We start from the raw sequence: 16,049 nt of genomic DNA, 5'->3' as shown, positions 1-16,049 counted from the left end.
GCTGTTTGTAGTTTATATATTTATTTATTTATTTATTTATTTTTGATTTGTGAATATGAAATTTCCTTTTTTTATTGAACAATTGCAACATACAGAACCACAAAATGAAAAATTAACAACAATTACACTTCTGAATACAGACTAAACGTGTTACATTCTTAGAAAGATTCTAAATATTAATAAAACACACAAAAAATAAAAAATTAAAACAAAAAAATAAAAATAAATATATGAAAAAATAGATAAAATAAAAAGAGAAAATGCGAGAGTAAACTTATGTTATCATTCCAAAAGATTTACAAATGTTAATTGTTTTGTGAGCTTTTGTATTTTTTGAAGCTGAAATCAAGTTTAAATATTGCTGCAGTTCCAGTTTGAACACAAATAAATCAGGTTTTTTATTAGAAAATTTGCTTTTGTGAAAGTGAAATTTATCCATAAATAATAACATGTTTATGCAAAAGAAAGCAACTCGATCTTTGAGATCAAAGCTATGAAAACCAAATAGTATGTTTTTATAATAAAGTTGTAAATCAGCCAAAATAGAGTCGGAGATAAACTTGTTAAAGTTTTTCCAAAATTTGTATGTGAATTCACAAGACCAGAATAAATGGGCGCAGGTTTCAGGTTGTTTCTGGCAGAAAGTACAGTTAGTGTTTATGTCAGCTTTAAATTTAGTTAAATATTGTTTTGCTGGATTAAATCTGTGTAGAAGTTTAAAAGAGATTTCTTTGACTTTATTTGTTAAGAAGTATTTTTTGTGGTAAAGACCAGACTTTTTTCCATTCAATTTTAGAAGTGAAATTAGCCCAATAAGAGGTAGCCGATGGAACAAAAAACTAAATTATCTTGGAACAAAGCACTGATTTTTGAGTTCAACTGTTTAGCAGAAGTGAAGCAGAAACGACCCAGAGGGGACTTGAGCACATCAGGAGGATGAAAAGTCAGAGAATGAGCGCTGTAGAAACCCTTGAATAATATGCAAAGCCCGGACGGGACGGCATCAAACACTACTGCAAATTCTTTGGGAGTCATTGGTATTTTATACTGCATTGTGAAATCTGAGTAGTTATATAATAATCCAGGTTCTTTGAATAATTGATTGAGGAAAATTATACCATTATTAAACCAGTTACTTAAAAACAGAGTTTTCCTATTATAGACAATATTACAGTTGTTCCAAATAATACAACTCTGTGGAGAAAAGTTGTGTTTGTAGATCAGAGCCCAGGCTAAGAGAACCTGTTGATGAAAATTTGACAGTTTCAATGGGATTTTTGGAATATTGTAGTTACAGCATAGCAGGAAATTTTGTATTTGTATCTGTTTGTAGTTTAGTTGAATATAATTTATACCTAAAATCCATAAGAGCAATCAATTCACCCAAAGCGATAACAGTATATAAAATACTGAGCGATGTTCCCAGTATCTTTGACAGTTTAGTTTAGTCATCCCCCTTTATTTTGTACCAATATCAAACTCTGAAGTTGTGTTTTTTTGTTTTCTTTATGATTTTATATATATATATATATATATATATATATATATATATATATATATATATATATATATATATATATATATATATATACACACACCCAAGATTCCCTGCTTCCCATGAGTCCTAGGAGCTGAAGGCGGGGCTAACCCCTAGGTTGCCACAATATTTATTAACAATCTTACATATAAAAAATATGAACATTTTCCATGCATTATTGCATGGAAATATACATAAGCTCAGCATCGCATCACATCAAGACTTGGCTGTAGAACTCAAATTAACCACTGGTATGGGAATTAATGTAGGGCTATATTAAATATTTTAACATAGATTATTTTAAATAGAGGATTGATTTAAAAAACATTTTAAAAGATTAAAGATAACTTTATTGTCGTTTCAGTCTGCAGTTCCATGAGATTGAAACACGTTTTTATTGTCCAGGGTTTTAGCCAGGACAATAAAAACATGTGAAACAAATAAACCAGCTTCAAATTAGGTAGATACAATGGGAGTGTATAGGTGTTCAAAATCACCGAAATGTTGAATGGTACAAGGAACCAGCATGTGTGCAACAGTCACTGTAGTGTAGACACAGGATTGCAGACATTTGCTTTAAACTTCAGAATGTGTATTCAGTAGGGATGCAAAAGTACTGATACATATCGAAAAATGAATCCAGCACTGGCAGTCACAGTAGTATTGGTTGATACAAACAAGATTATGTTAGCAAAAAGATATAAATCAATCGGGAAGTAAATAATCGGTTTCTGCCAAACTGTAGTTTCTCTTCCTCTTATGCTTTCTACTACTTTTTCCTTTTTATGTACATGTGATGCAAGCAAAAGTGCGTCCAATTACAAGCTTGTTTCTACCAGTTCTGGTCAGTTACAATTAGCTGAGGATGAACCACAGCGAGGGCTGTATGTTGTGTGCACTTAACACAACACTTTTTTCACAGCACTGCAAACAAACAAAATTATTCTGACACTTCTTTTTAACCAGAAAAAACATAACAGTCAAAAACACTCAAAATTCCAGGTTTTAATGTTCAAAGCTGTTATGTCAAAGACATTTTGCATTTGTTGCTTAAGATAAAAAGTGCTAGTAAGAAAAGAAAAGATTTTCTCTGTGAAAAGGCATTTTCATATGTAGTTTTAAATGCCAAATGAGGGAATATGTATCAAGATGCATATCAAATCATGTACGAGGGAAAGATATCCTAGACAATCCTAGTATCCAGATACAAGAGACATTTGATTTTTTTTTAACCAATTCTCTGTTAGTTGAAAAGATGGTTTTGTATGTGGTACCCAGCAGATGAAGCTTTTATAAGTAACACTGTTGCAAGGACCTTGTTCAGGGGCTAAAATTCCTTCCCCATTCTCAAGCATGTTTTAAAATCAGCAATTTCTCTTTGGCACGCTCTTCAAGCCCAGAAACAACATCTGTTGCCTTGTTATTGGCCAATGACATATTTGCGTCAATGCATAACTGAACAGGTGGCTAATGTTGTGGCTGGTGAATTAAGGCCATGTCGGTCTTCACATACAAATTTAGCCCAAGGCTTGAGGCTTAAATGTTAATCTACACGATTGACATACATGAGCTGTCATTATTATTAATTGTTTGTGTAACTAAAAATAGTAAGCATGTAAAACAAACCTTGACATTTGGAAGAGCTTTGAGGATTGATTATGTTTAAATAAAAATGTAATAAAGTAAACCTTATGAATAGGAAACTTTTGGCTATTTTTAAATAATACAATTATATGTAAAAGTTGAAACAAGCATACAAATTTGTTTAAAAAAATAAAATAGAGTAGGAAAAAATAAAAAGATCAGAATGCAACTTTTATATGTAATGGTGACCCTTGAAATCTGTATTGCAACAACCAGAAGAAAGTAACTGTTTTAAAGTGCAATGTAAGTTACAAGTCTTTTTGTAAATAATTAGGAATCCCCCCCTGAGAGACATTTATTAACCTGTCAAATTTTCAATCTCGTTAATGAAAAGTATTTACACTTCTTATGTTTTAGTACGCAATGTATAAAGGGATAGCAGTTTTAAGGGTTCAAAATGGTAGCATCTGCAGAATCAAATATGGAGAAAGAGGTTTGATAACTAAGTGTGTCTTATTATAGGCCTTATTTTGGCAAGTGGTCTTGCCCTTGATCTTTGTGGAAAGGGCCTTACATTCAGTTTTAGTAGAGCACCACAAGATGTGCTATTGCCCTGCAACCATATACCAGCGGCACTTCGGTGCTCCTCCAAAATGAACTTCCATTCTTAGCCAAGACACAGTGTGATTACTAGGGTATGGAGACACAACTTTTTATTCTAAAGGGATCAAATCTTAGACAAAATCTTAATGTTTGTAGGAGCAAAAGATCTGTACAAAATCTGCTTTGCAAAACACTTTTTTTAGGACATACCTACACATAAAATTACTCTTATACTTCTGTTTCATGAGAAGCCCTACTCTTTGAAACATGTTGCAGATGATTAATAGTACTATAAAGCATTACTTATACTTAAAACAAAATTTCCAGGGCTTTTAAGGTAACTAAAGTAAGCTGCTCAACAGTTTTTAATACGCATAAAAAGGTGGCAAGAATTGTACTAGTATAAAGAGTTGAAACCTCAGCAACCTTTGAAACTTAATACAGATGACATTTAAATGTTTTTTATTAAGGGTGAAGAATTTATGGACCCAAAATTTGAGGTCAAAGGACATTTCCTTTAATAGATTATTGCAATTTTTACTGTGAGTCATGATTTTGAGTCTTCACAGGATATTCTACTCAGAAAAGATCACATATGTATCCCACAAAGTATTTGGGAGCTATACATTTCTATGTGAAATCTTACTTTTTTTTATTGTTTGATGAGTATTATCTTTAATGCTTTATTTTGACATTATAGAATAAATGAAACAGGTTTTGTTTTTCTTACTTCATCTGGCAGATAATAAATTTTATATCAATAAATAGCCTTGACATGAAATGTCACACGATTGCTCTTAAGAATGCTTGACCAAAACAAGGGGCTGTCTGCTGCTGACAACGCAGTTACAGTCTTTATAAAAGCTGCAACCTCAGGCTCGTTTGAGAACTGAGAGGCATCCATCAGAGGGTCAGTGCTTTGTCTTGTTTCTTGATGTTATATTAAATGCAATTTTTCACCTTTTGTTTTCATGACAATTCATCTTGTTCATACACTTGATAGAAATTGTTATTAACTTAAAAGATTATAGTTTGAAAGCTTTTTTTTTTATTTTGAGCTGTGATTATTTAAACAAAAATCATATTTTTGTCAATGGTTGAAGAAGATTTGAAAATAGTATTTAAAGTTATGACCCTACATGACGTTGCATCCTTTGAGAAAATTTACATAGATTGTGCAATAGTTACAAATGGTTAAATTTAAAATATCTAGTTGATTTTTAGTGTTTTAATACTTATGTCTGTATTTGTTTGAAAGCATCTTTAGACATCAACATTGATCTGGGACACTCAGTTGGAACAAACAAAGGTAGGATCTGTGTGCCTTTTATTTAAAAACTTAATATTATTTATAAAACTTAATATGACTTACAAATGTTAGCCCAATTTTACAACAAATACTACATATCTAACTGTTTTAGGACCATCTAAAGTGCCAAAATGAGCACTGACGCTGAGATGGAGGCCTATGGCCCTGCAGCCATCTTCCTCCGCAAGCCTGAGAGGGAGAGGCTTGAGGCTCAGACGGCTCCTTTTGATGCCAAAACAGCCTTCTTTGTGGCAGAGCCAGAGGAAATGTATCTGAAGGGGAAACTTATCAAAAAGGAGGGTGGCAAAGCCACTGTTGAGACAATAACAGGAAAGGTTGGTAAACTAAGATTTTCATTTACCAATCAATCCAGCCACGATATGAAAAAAAATGGTTAAAAAGTTATTTTTTTATTCCAACTCTTTTTTTTTAGACTTTAACTGTGAAAGAGGAGGACATCCATCCAATGAACCCTCCGAAGTATGATAAAATTGAGGACATGGCCATGATGACCCACCTCAATGAACCCACTGTGCTGTACAACCTCAAAGAACGTTTTGCATCATGGATGATCTATGTAAGTAAATGATTTAGACAAGCACAGAGAAAAAAATTGTTGATGTTATTTTGGTGTAACGTAAATACTATACAGCATGAATATGTTTCTATAGTTTGCCATTTGGTTCAGCAATAACTCTCCCGTCTTCACAGACTTACTCTGGGCTGTTCTGTGTTGTCGTGAACCCATACAAGTGGCTTCCGGTGTACGATGCTCAGGTTGTCAATGCCTACAGAGGCAAGAAGAGGATTGAGGCTCCCCCTCATATCTTTTCCATCTCTGATAATGCCTATCAGTTCATGCTCACTGGTAAGAAATTTATTGGAAGAAAAGAGAGTTAGACTTTTCACTTCATTTTTTCTTATTTTTGTTGTTTTTCTCCCCTTTTATTAACCAAAAACATCTATTATTTGACCGATTGTTTATTCATTTCAGATCGTGAGAACCAGTCTATTCTTATCACGTAAGCATCAAAAGTTAAAAGATTTTACTATATATTAGACTTTAGAAATGTGAGATTTGTTTTAATTCTTTAGTGGAGAATCTGGTGCAGGAAAGACTGTCAACACCAAGCGTGTCATCCAGTACTTTGCAACAATTGCAGTGACTGGAGGAAAGAAGTCTGAGGGAAGCTCAGGGAAAATTAAGGTATGTTTACTTTGATGAAGAAATCTTACCAGACAATGATCAAATATTCATCATTTCAAAAATGCCTTCAATAGGGTTCACTGGAAGATCAAATCATTGCAGCCAACCCTCTGCTGGAGGCCTATGGTAATGCCAAGACTGTGAGGAATGACAACTCCTCCCGTTTTGTAAGCTTTCTTTAAAATGTCATCAAACATTGTTTATGCTCTTTTTTTTCTTTTCTTTTTTTTACCAAAGTCAAACTGACATTTAATGGAAAACTTTCAGGGTAAATTTATCAGAATTCACTTTGGAACCTCTGGGAAACTTTCTTCAGCAGATATTGAAACATGTAAGTCAGTTTATTCACTAATTAAACAATTCAAACTCCCCGTGTCATGAACTGTGGCTAAAAAGACTTTAACAACAACGTATTGTTGATTTCAGATCTGTTGGAGAAGTCTCGTGTCACCTTCCAGTTGTCTGCTGAGAGGAGCTACCATATCTTCTACCAGCTGATGACGGGCCACAAACCTGAGCTCCTGGGTAAATTAAAGAAAAATTGTTCATGCAGTTTTACCTACATTAAGATACGTTTTTTTGTGCATTTCAAGCATACATTTTATTGTTTTCAGAGGCCCTTTTGATCACCACCAATCCCTATGATTATCACATGATCAGTCAGGGTGAAGTAACTGTCAAGAGCATCGATGACATTGAGGAGTTCATTGCAACTGATGTAAATAGCTTGATCATTTTTAGAATGGAAAAAGAAAAACAGTATCAAAAACGTGTTAATTTTTTTAATTTTATGTGAACTGCAGACTGCCATTGACATATTGGGATTCAGTCTTGAGGAAAAGTTAGGCATCTACAAGCTGACTGGTGCTGTGATGCATCATGGTAACATGAAGTTTAAGCAGAAGCAGCGAGAGGAGCAGGCAGAACCTGACGGCAATGAGGGTAAATAAGAAAACAATGTTTGTATATGAGTAGATGTTTTTTTTGACACATTTGTGAAAGAAGATGCAAAGATACATTTTAAAGGATCTTGGTTAGAATTACCCAATCTCACAACTAAATGTTTGCTTTCATCAGTGGCTGATAAAATTGCCTACCTGATGGGCCTAAACTCAGCTGACATGCTGAAAGCTCTGTGCTACCCAAGAGTCAAGGTTGGAAATGAGATGGTCACCAAAGGTCAGACCGTCCCACAGGTAAATATGAAAATTAAAACATGGCAATTGAAAATAAACAGAGCACATACTGAATATTCAAATGATACTAAACTCTTTATTTTCCAGGTCAACAATTCTGTCAGTGCTCTGTGCAAGTCTGTCTATGAGAAAATGTTCTTGTGGATGGTCATCCGCATCAACGAGATGTTGGCCACAAAGCAACCAAGACAGTTCTTCATTGGAGTGCTGGACATTGCTGGATTTGAAATCTTTGATGTGAGTGCAGTCTTTGAATTATTAAAGTTTTTGAATAAACTTTGGAAAGTCACATATATTTATAAGTCAAACTACAGAGACTATTTTTTATATCTGCAGTACAACAGCTTGGAGCAGCTCTGCATCAACTTCACCAATGAGAAACTGCAACAGTTTTTCAACCACACTATGTTTGTCCTGGAGCAAGAGGAGTACAAGAAAGAAGGCATTGAATGGGAGTTTATTGACTTTGGCATGGACTTGGCTGCCTGCATTGAGCTCATTGAGAAGGTGATGAACCATATAATTGCTTGTGTTTTTAGATCAACAAAGTTGAGGGGGAGGTGTTCAGCTATTTTAACATGAACTATTACTTTTTCTAAGCCAATGGGAATCTTCTCCATCCTTGAAGAGGAGTGCATGTTCCCCAAGGCTTCTGATGCAACTTTCAAGAACAAGCTGTATGATCAGCATCTTGGCAAGAACAAGGCCTTTGAGAAGCCTAAACCTGGAAAGGGAAAAGCTGAAGCTCACTTCTCGCTGGTTCACTATGCTGGAACAGTGGATTACAACGTCACTGGCTGGCTGGAAAAGAACAAGGACCCACTGAACGACTCAGTGGTGCAGCTCTACCAGAAGTCTTCAAACAAACTGCTGGCCCTTCTTTATGCTTCTCATGCATCAACCGAAGGTTTTAAAGCAGAATAACATTTTTTATTGGTAAAAATACAGATGGCAGCTTCATCATTTTTTTTTTCTGTTCTGTTTTTAATCAGATGCTGCTGGTGGTAGCAAGAAGGGTGGTAAGAAGAAGGGTGGCTCCTTCCAGACTGTGTCTGCTCTTTTCAGGGTCGGTATGCTTATAAATGTTTTGACAAAAGACGTTTAGCATAAATACAAAATTAAATTACCTGTTATGCTCTGTCTCCACAGGAGAACCTGGGCAAACTGATGACAAACCTGAGGAGCACTCATCCCCACTTTGTGCGTTGCCTGATTCCAAACGAATCAAAGACTCAAGGTGGAAAACCTACAGTGCTAATGTTTGATATCATTATTTTTAGATTTCAGTGAATTTATTGTGAGCTTAATGCATTCTTTTTTTTTCAGGTCTGATGGAGAACTTCTTGGTCATCCACCAGCTGAGGTGTAATGGTGTGCTGGAGGGTATCAGAATCTGCAGAAAGGGTTTCCCCAGCAGAATTCTCTATGGTGACTTCAAGCAGAGGTAAACGCAGTATTTACTGAAGGATGTGATTTAAAATAAATATACAACTTAGCAAAATAACATAAATTAGGAAGGAATACATGGATAAATCGACTTTTATCTTACAGATACAAAGTATTGAATGCTGCTGTCATCCCTGAGGGACAGTTCATGGACAACAAGAAAGCTTCAGAGAAGCTGCTTGGCTCCATTGATGTTGACCACAGTCAGTACAAGTTTGGACACACTAAGGTATCATTTATAGAAATGTTGTTAACAAGCTAATTTTGAAAATGCAACGAGTAATTCATATGCAGGCTTAGTAAATTTATTGTTCGATGTCAATCTCAGGTGTTCTTCAAAGCTGGTCTGCTGGGTACACTTGAGGAGATGAGAGATGAGAAACTGGCTTCACTGGTGACCATGACTCAGGCTCTCTGCAGAGGGTTCCTTATGAGGAAGGAGTATGTTAAGATGGTGGAGAGGAGGTAGGATGATGGAGTATCTCATTGATACCTAATGATAACTTCTTACTGCAGTTTTTATTTAAAAGTTCATTTGTGCAAACAGAGAATCTATCCTCACCATCCAATACAACGTCCGTTCCTTCATGAATGTGAAGAACTGGCCATGGCTCAAACTCTACTTCAAGATCAAGCCTCTTCTGCAAAGCGCTGAGACTGAGAAGGAGCTGCAGGAGATGAAAGGAAACTATGAGAAGATGAAAACAGACCTGGCTGCTGCTTTGGCTAAAAAGAAGGAACTGGAGGAGAAAATGGTTTCTCTGATGCAGGAAAAGAATGACCTGCAGCTTCAAGTGTCTGCTGTAAGTTAAAAGTAGCTGCAAACATGAAATGAAAACTACCTTAAACATGAAGACTCTCATTAATCTGTTAATAGGGTAGATAAAGAAAGTAAAATAGCTCAAAGTGGCTGGGATAAAAAAACAATTGACCAGCTGTAGTTTTTAGGTGATTCAAATAAAGTAAAATGTGATTTAGGTAAAAATGTGCAGACAGAGACGAAGTAAAATGTGCAGTTTCAGCAAACCCTTTATAGTCTTACGTTTACTCTGGATTAGGTGAAAAAGATTTTCCTTGCTAAGGCCTGAACAGCAAATCTAGTTCAACACACATATAACTTGGATTTCAAAACACACCTTGGCTTCTGTGCTTATATGAAATATTTTATTTGATGTATGTCAATTAAGATACTTCTTTTTTACCCACACAACACTTTGAACTGAGTGACACTGTAGGATTTTGTCTTACTAATGTGTGATTGTGACTGGTAGCGAGTTGTTCTTTTTAGTCAATCATTTTGTGATATTTTAAGTACCATGGAGCTGATTAATGACTAAAAAGAAATGTTTTCATGTTTTTCTTTGTATCCATTTAGGAGGACATTGATAACAACTAAAATTGCATTAAACCGTTTTTTGTTTTTAACGACCACAAAAGTTGCAGACCATTAGCTGATGCATTTGTTTAAACTACAGGAAACAGATAACCTCTCCGATGCTGAAGAAAGGTGTGAAGGACTCATTAAAAGCAAAATCCAGCTGGAGGCCAAACTCAAAGAGACCACTGAGAGACTGGAGGATGAAGAGGAAATCAATGCTGAGCTGACTGCTAAGAAGAGGAAGCTGGAGGATGAATGTTCTGAACTGAAGAAGGACATTGATGACTTGGAGCTCACCCTGGCTAAAGTGGAGAAGGAGAAACATGCCACTGAAAACAAGGTTAATGTCAAACTAATGTATAGAGCACAAACAAATATTTTGTAATTTTATATATATATTAAAAATATAAATTGTAACCTTTTATGGTACTCTAAGGTGAAAAACCTGACTGAGGAAATGGCTTCTCAAGATGAGTCCATTGCAAAGCTGACCAAGGAGAAGAAAGCCCTCCAAGAGGCCCATCAACAGACACTGGATGATCTCCAGGCAGAGGAAGACAAAGTCAACACTCTGACCAAAGCCAAGACCAAGCTGGAACAGCAAGTGGATGATGTAAGAAAAAACACACTTCTGTTAAAATAAAATATGTCCAACACAAGAGGCCCTCAGCTCTCATCTGTTTGCCTAGCTGTTGGACAGGACAAGTTAAAAAAAAAAAAAAAAAAAAAAAAAAAAAACACACTTCTGTCAAATTAGACAGAAATAGATGATCTGAAGAAGTTATTTAACAATGAAATATTTTTATCTGACAGCTTGAAGGTTCATTGGAACAAGAGAAGAAGCTCCGCATGGATCTTGAGAGAGCCAAGAGGAAGCTGGAAGGAGATCTGAAACTAGCCCAGGAATCCATAATGGATCTGGAAAATGACAAGCAGCAGTCTGATGAGAAGATCAAGAAGTATGATAATACATTTTAATTACTTAGAAAATCCTAAAAACTGTTTTTATCTGCTATGAGAAGTTTGTAAAAGTTTGTCTAAAGGTAAAAGGGGAAATTATTTTTTGAAATCCAGAAAGGACTTTGAAATCAGTCAGCTCCTCAGCAAGATTGAGGATGAACAATCCCTTGGTGCTCAGCTTCAGAAAAAGATCAAGGAACTCCAGGTACAATTTTTGCAGCCATTATAGCTCGATTATTGTGGGATGTTGTAATACACATCTACTTATATTGAAAAACTTTTCAAATGTTATTTTAGGCTCGTATTGAGGAGCTGGAAGAGGAGATTGAGGCTGAGAGAGCTGCTCGGGCCAAAGTAGAGAAGCAGAGAGCTGATCTCTCCAGGGAGCTTGAGGAGATCAGTGAGAGGCTTGAAGAAGCTGGAGGGGCAACATCTGCTCAGATTGAGATGAACAAGAAGCGGGAAGCTGAGTTCCAGAAGCTGAGGAGAGATCTTGAAGAGTCCACGCTGCAGCATGAAGCTACTGCAGCAGCTCTCCGCAAGAAGCAGGCCGACAGCGTTGCAGAGCTGGGAGAACAGATCGACAACCTGCAGCGTGTCAAGCAGAAGCTGGAGAAGGAGAAGAGCGAGTACAAGATGGAGATTGATGATCTCAGCAGCAACATGGAGGGTGTTGCTAAATCAAAGGTTTTCTTTGTTCAGTCTTTTAAATGTTCTTTTTCAACATAAAATTTCTAAATTAAACATGTAATTTTTTAAGGGCAACTTGGAGAAAATGTGCAGAACTCTGGAGGATCAGCTGAGTGAGCTCAAGGCCAAAAATGATGAAAACGTTCGGCAACTGAATGACCTGAATGCACAGAGGGCAAGACTTCAGACAGAGAATGGTAAGTCACTTGTAACAGAAAAAATTCCCTTTTTTGAGAATTTCAATTAACCTAACCTCTTTTAAATTTCTAGGTGAATTTGCTCGCCAGCTCGATGAGAAAGAAGCTCTAGTTTCTCAGCTGACCAGAAGCAAACAGGCCTTCACTCAGCAGATTGAGGAGCTGAAGAGACATGTGGAGGAGGAAGTGAAAGTATGACCATCTTACACTTAACTAAGCTGTAAAAAAAATCAAATGTACAGTTTACAGATAAATCATTATTACCATTTTTGCAAATCATGAGATAATTAAAAATGTCTGTTTTGTCAGGCCAAGAACGCTCTGGCTCATGCTGTCCAGTCAGCCCGTCATGACTGTGATCTGCTCAGAGAGCAGTTTGAGGAGGAGCAGGAGGCCAAGGCTGAGCTGCAGAGAGGAATGTCCAAGGCCAACAGTGAGGTGGCTCAGTGGAGAACCAAATATGAAACTGATGCCATCCAGCGCACTGAGGAACTGGAGGAGTCCAAGTTAGTCAAAGCAGTTCATCATTTCATCAAACTATTCTGTCTCTCACTTCTTTTAAAACATTCACACCATCCATTTGCTGCAGGAAAAAGCTTGCCCAGCGCCTGCAGGAGGCTGAGGAGTCCATTGAGGCTGTGAACTCCAAGTGTGCCTCTCTGGAGAAGACCAAGCAGAGGCTGCAGGGTGAAGTGGAGGACCTCATGACTGATGTGGAGAGAGCTAATTCTCTTGCTGCAAACCTGGACAAGAAACAGAGAAACTTTGACAAGGTACCATGTTCATCTGACAGTTAAAAAAAATAAAACATGTTAGGAAGATACACTTACTTTAGTAACAAATCTGCAACCAATGGATAACCTCTAGGTCCTGGCAGAATGGAAGCAGAAGTATGAGGAGAGCCAGGCAGAGCTTGAAGGAGCTCAAAAAGAGGCTCGCTCTCTCAGCACAGAACTGTTCAAGATGAAGAACTCCTACGAGGAGGCCCTGGATCAGCTGGAGACCATGAAGAGGGAGAACAAGAACCTGCAGCGTATGCTCCTATACCTTCTTTACACCATTTTCATGGACACAGATTTAAAAAAAAATCCTTTTCTATGTATCTTAGAGGAGATCTCAGACCTGACTGAACAGCTTGGTGAGATTGGAAAGAGCATCCATGAACTGGAGAAAGCCAAAAAGTCTGTGGAGACTGAAAAGTGTGAAATTCAGACAGCTTTGGAGGAAGCTGAGGTACTTATTTACCTGACAGAAAATCCCAAACTATATTTGAAAGTCTTAAGTGTCTTCAAGTAATTTTTTTGAACCTAAATTATCTCAAGGGCACTCTAGAACATGAGGAATCCAAGATTCTCAGAGTACAGCTTGAGCTCAACCAGGTCAAAGGTGAGATTGACAGGAAGCTGGCAGAGAAGGACGAGGAGTTGGAACAGATCAAGAGGAACAGCCAGAGGGTGATTGAATCCATGCAGAGCACTCTTGATGCTGAGGTCAGGAGCAGAAATGATGCCCTGAGAGTCAAGAAGAAGATGGAGGGAGACCTGAATGAGATGGAGATTCAGCTCAGCCATGCCAACAGGCAGGCTGCTGAGGCCCAGAAACAACTCAGGAATGTTCAGGGACAACTCAAGGTGAGTTTGAAGACACTTTAAGTACATTCAAATGTTCATAGACTAGAAAATGAGTTGTGTCTCTCTAACCTTTATTGTTGTTGTCAGGATGCCCAGCTGCACCTTGATGATGCTCTGAGAGGACAAGAGGACATGAAGGAACAGGTTGCCATGGTGGAGCGCAGGAATGGTCTGATGTTGGCTGAGATTGAGGAGCTGAGAGCCGCTCTGGAACAGACAGAGAGAGGACGTAAAGTGGCTGAACAGGAGCTGGTGGATGCCAGTGAACGTGTCGGACTGCTTCACTCCCAGGTTGATATTTAACGAAACAGTTAAAAGCTGTCATCAACTAGAGAATCACTAAACTCTATTATCAATTCCTCTTTTCAGAACACCAGTCTTCTGAACACCAAGAAGAAGTTGGAGTCTGATTTTGTCCAGGTTCAGGGTGAAGTGGATGATGCAGTTCAAGAAGCAAGAAATGCAGAGGAGAAAGCCAAGAAGGCCATTACTGATGTAAGTTTTTACTTTAGAATGTTTCTGTTGTCAAAGATTTCTGTTGTTAAAATCAATGTTCACTCCTCCTTCTCAGGTGTTTTTTTTGACATAATTTAGTTGTCGTCTTTTATTTTCCTTCATGAAAAATACAATCGGGAGCCAGTTTAGCTCATGCGGGAGCCAGTTTAGCTCGTGCTGGTTTGCAGCACCTTCCGTCCGTGAAACCCAGGTTCGACTCCAGGCTGCTCCCTGTTCCCTTCTCTACCTCTGCCGGTTCCAAGCCTGGTTAGAGAAGGTTGCGTCAGGAAGGGCATCCTGCATAAAACATTGCCAAATTTACCATGCAACTTGTTCGCTGTGGTGACCCCTGATGGGAGAAGCCGAAAGTGGAAGAAGATGAAAAATACAATCAAACAATGTTCCCAGTTTTCCTATCTATACATCTAATATCCATGTATGTGTTCTATTGTTCGAGTTTTTAGCCCTGGTTTAACATGCATTTGTCTTTTTAAATATTTTAATCTCTTTATTCCAACTGATTGGCTGTCAGACTTTTAAATTTCAAAGATTGTCTAATAGACAATGTCTGTAGTAATGTTTTTTATTGTAAAGTTAAATGTTTTCAAACTTTTGTGTAATTGGAAAATATTTAATATCTTAGGCTGCCATGATGGCTGAGGAGCTAAAGAAGGAGCAGGACACCAGCTCTCATCTGGAGAGGATGAAGAAGAACCTGGAGGTCACAGTGAAGGACCTGCAGCACCGTCTGGATGAAGCTGAGAACCTGGCTATGAAGGGTGGAAAGAAGCAGCTCCAGAAACTGGAGTCTAGGGTATGAGCTGTGAAATAGCTAACAGTTTCTAATTTATTAATAGATTACACATTTGTTTTGCTGAGCCTTGGTTTTTTTCTTCATCAATCTTAAGGTGCGTGAGCTGGAGAGTGAAGTTGAATCTGAGCAGAGACGTGGAGCTGATGCCATCAAAGGAGTTCGTAAATATGAGAGGAGAGTGAAGGAGCTCACTTATCAGGTACTTAGCATTACAACAACAATAATGATGACAAATTATAAATGCACAATCTAATTTAATTTTCAATCAATATAGACTGAGGAGGACAAGAAGAATGTGGCCAGGCTTCAGGATCTGGTTGACAAGCTGCAGCTTAAAGTCAAGGCTTACAAAAGACAGACTGAAGAAGCTGTGAGTTAAACACTTCATGTGAGACATGACCAAATACAATAATACACACTGACTTGATACACCATCATTAAAAAAAACATTACAGGAGGAGCAGGCCAACACCCACATGTCCAGGCTCAGAAAGGTCCAGAATGAACTGGAAGAAGCTCAGGAGCGTGCTGACATTGCTGAGTCCCAGGTCAACAAGCTGAGAGTCAAGAGTCGCGAAGCTGGACGGGTAACATTTCTATTTTAATTCATTGTGACGTGTTTTATTCAAAAAATGATTTTCACGATTGGTAATCTACCTTTTTTTTGTTTTTCTTAGCCGGATACTGCAGAGTAAGAAGAATCGTGCAGTTGAGCCTCTGAAACCAAGTTTATAAAATATGAATTTATGGTTTTGGGCTCACAATAAAGTTCTGCAACATAATGGCTTTACTGTATCATTGTTTTTTTTTTAATTCATAACTAATTAAAGTATCTTGTAAGTCTGTTAACAAGCTGCAGGGAAAGGCAGGTAAAATATTAAAAAGGACTGTTAAAAAGTCAGTATTTAATTTGAAAGTCAAATAACTATTGTATGTGCTCTGTTATTCAATCTTTCACGGATGGAATATATATCTGTCAGAAGTCATAAACCTTGCATTCAA

General features: G+C 37.3%; 1 protein-coding gene across 1 annotated transcript; it reads left to right on the top strand.

The window, feature by feature from the left end:
• Window positions 1–4,557: 4,557 nt before the first annotated feature.
• LOC101158198 (myosin heavy chain, fast skeletal muscle) lies at window positions 4,558–15,829 on the top strand. Its single transcript, XM_004071359.5, has 41 exons — window positions 4,558–4,634; window positions 4,983–5,033; window positions 5,146–5,368; window positions 5,467–5,610; window positions 5,745–5,901; window positions 6,028–6,055; window positions 6,129–6,240; window positions 6,315–6,407; window positions 6,508–6,571; window positions 6,667–6,765; window positions 6,855–6,958; window positions 7,044–7,182; window positions 7,318–7,436; window positions 7,524–7,673; window positions 7,773–7,943; window positions 8,037–8,343; window positions 8,429–8,502; window positions 8,586–8,673; window positions 8,763–8,880; window positions 8,988–9,111; window positions 9,211–9,347; window positions 9,430–9,685; window positions 10,358–10,600; window positions 10,697–10,873; window positions 11,074–11,219; window positions 11,335–11,425; window positions 11,518–11,907; window positions 11,981–12,107; window positions 12,181–12,299; window positions 12,417–12,613; window positions 12,697–12,880; window positions 12,975–13,140; window positions 13,216–13,340; window positions 13,430–13,738; window positions 13,826–14,029; window positions 14,108–14,233; window positions 14,877–15,047; window positions 15,142–15,246; window positions 15,322–15,417; window positions 15,503–15,634; window positions 15,725–15,829. Exons 3-41 carry the CDS (start codon window positions 5,165–5,167, stop codon window positions 15,740–15,742), a joined length of 5,814 nt encoding a protein of 1,937 aa, XP_004071407.1. The 5' UTR covers window positions 4,558–4,634; window positions 4,983–5,033; window positions 5,146–5,164; the 3' UTR covers window positions 15,743–15,829.
• The last annotated feature ends 220 nt before the right edge of the window (window positions 15,830–16,049 follow it).

The sequence above is a fragment of the Oryzias latipes genome, chromosome 8 (genome assembly GCF_053564925.1).
Source record: "Oryzias latipes strain Hd-rR chromosome 8, Olatipes_Hd-rR_3.1".
In the NCBI taxonomy this organism is placed as follows: Eukaryota; Metazoa; Chordata; class Actinopteri; order Beloniformes; family Adrianichthyidae; genus Oryzias; species Oryzias latipes.
Note: the sequence above shows the minus strand (reverse complement) of the source record. Positions and strands in the feature narration are given on the sequence as shown.